A 934-nucleotide genomic window follows, 5' to 3' on the forward strand; every position below is an offset into this window, starting at 1 on the left:
TGGCGAGAGAGCTTAAGGTGCAATCAACATACAATTTTGCTCAAATAGTCAAATGTTTCCTTGATTCTGTAGGATTAGTGTGTCCTGTTTCTTGTTGCTAGCTGTAGGATCTGACTTTTGGTAGTTGTTTTGGTGATGTAGGCCAAGGGAAATGACTACCGTTCCAGGGTCTCTGGTCTGGGAGCTCGTGAAGAAGAACAACTGCTTCTTGATAAAACAGTTCGGCAATAACAACGCCAAGGTGCGGTTCAGCAAGGAGCCCAACAACCTCTACAATGTCCACTCCTACAAGTTCTCAAGTCCGTAGCTCTTTGCAGTATTTTTAACCCTTTTGTTTGCAAGTGTCTCTGCAAGGAGCTAACTTCCTGTGGGGATGATGTGGTTTCAGGCTTGGCGAACAGCAAGACCGTGGTGGTCCAGTCATCAGCGGGAGAGGACAAGGCAGTTGTCCTGTCCACGACCAAGACCAAGAAGCAAAACACCCCTGCCAAGCTCCAGCACAAGACTCTGATGCGCAAGGAGTTCCGCAAGATGGCCAAGTCTGTCAAGAATCAGGTATTACAACTTGTTGTTTTGAGAAGTCACTTTGTTCTGCAAGTCGGACATAACTTCAGAAAAGTCTGATGCTTGCTGGGGCTGTTCCCTTAATTATGCAAAGTTTGAAAAGCTTGAGACTGATCTTCTAGTGCTAAGTTTTGAACGCTAACTTTAATTTATGTTCCTGCAGGAAATGGACTGATTCCTTTGAAATTCCCATGTTGTAAATAGTCCCTTACTCCACTCAGGTAACTCTATAATCTGTCCCGCTTCTAGGTTTCCAGCACTCGAATCTTTCGTTAGGAGAGTTTGAAGTTGTTGGTGTATTCTCAACCATTGAGCGATTTTAGTCATCCTCTTCACTGGAGTAACTCTTGTCTAGTCTCCAGGATAATAA

General features: G+C 44.4%; 1 protein-coding gene across 1 annotated transcript; it reads left to right on the forward strand.

Annotated features, from left to right (window-relative positions):
• Window positions 1–148: 148 nt before the first annotated feature.
• Window positions 149–624, forward strand: LOC119347380 (60S ribosomal protein L28-1-like). Its single transcript, XM_037616160.1, has 2 exons — window positions 149–299; window positions 389–624. Exons 1-2 carry the CDS (start codon window positions 152–154, stop codon window positions 622–624), a joined length of 384 nt encoding a protein of 127 aa, XP_037472057.1. The 5' UTR covers window positions 149–151.
• The last annotated feature ends 310 nt before the right edge of the window (window positions 625–934 follow it).

Source organism: Triticum dicoccoides, unplaced genomic scaffold (assembly GCF_002162155.2).
Source record: "Triticum dicoccoides isolate Atlit2015 ecotype Zavitan unplaced genomic scaffold, WEW_v2.0 scaffold65788, whole genome shotgun sequence".
Classification (NCBI taxonomy): Eukaryota; Viridiplantae; Streptophyta; class Magnoliopsida; order Poales; family Poaceae; genus Triticum; species Triticum dicoccoides.

What these genes read in the sequence shown, in the direction of transcription:
- LOC119347380 (XM_037616160.1), top strand. Translation starts at nt 152, where the DNA reads ATGACTACCGTTCCAGGGTCTCTGGTCTGGGAGCTCGTGAAGAAGAAC. An exon ending in CCACTCCTACAAGTTCTCAA is followed by an intron (nt 300 to 388) that starts GTCCGTAGCTCT and finishes ATGTGGTTTCAG; the next exon opens with GCTTGGCGAACAGCAAGACC.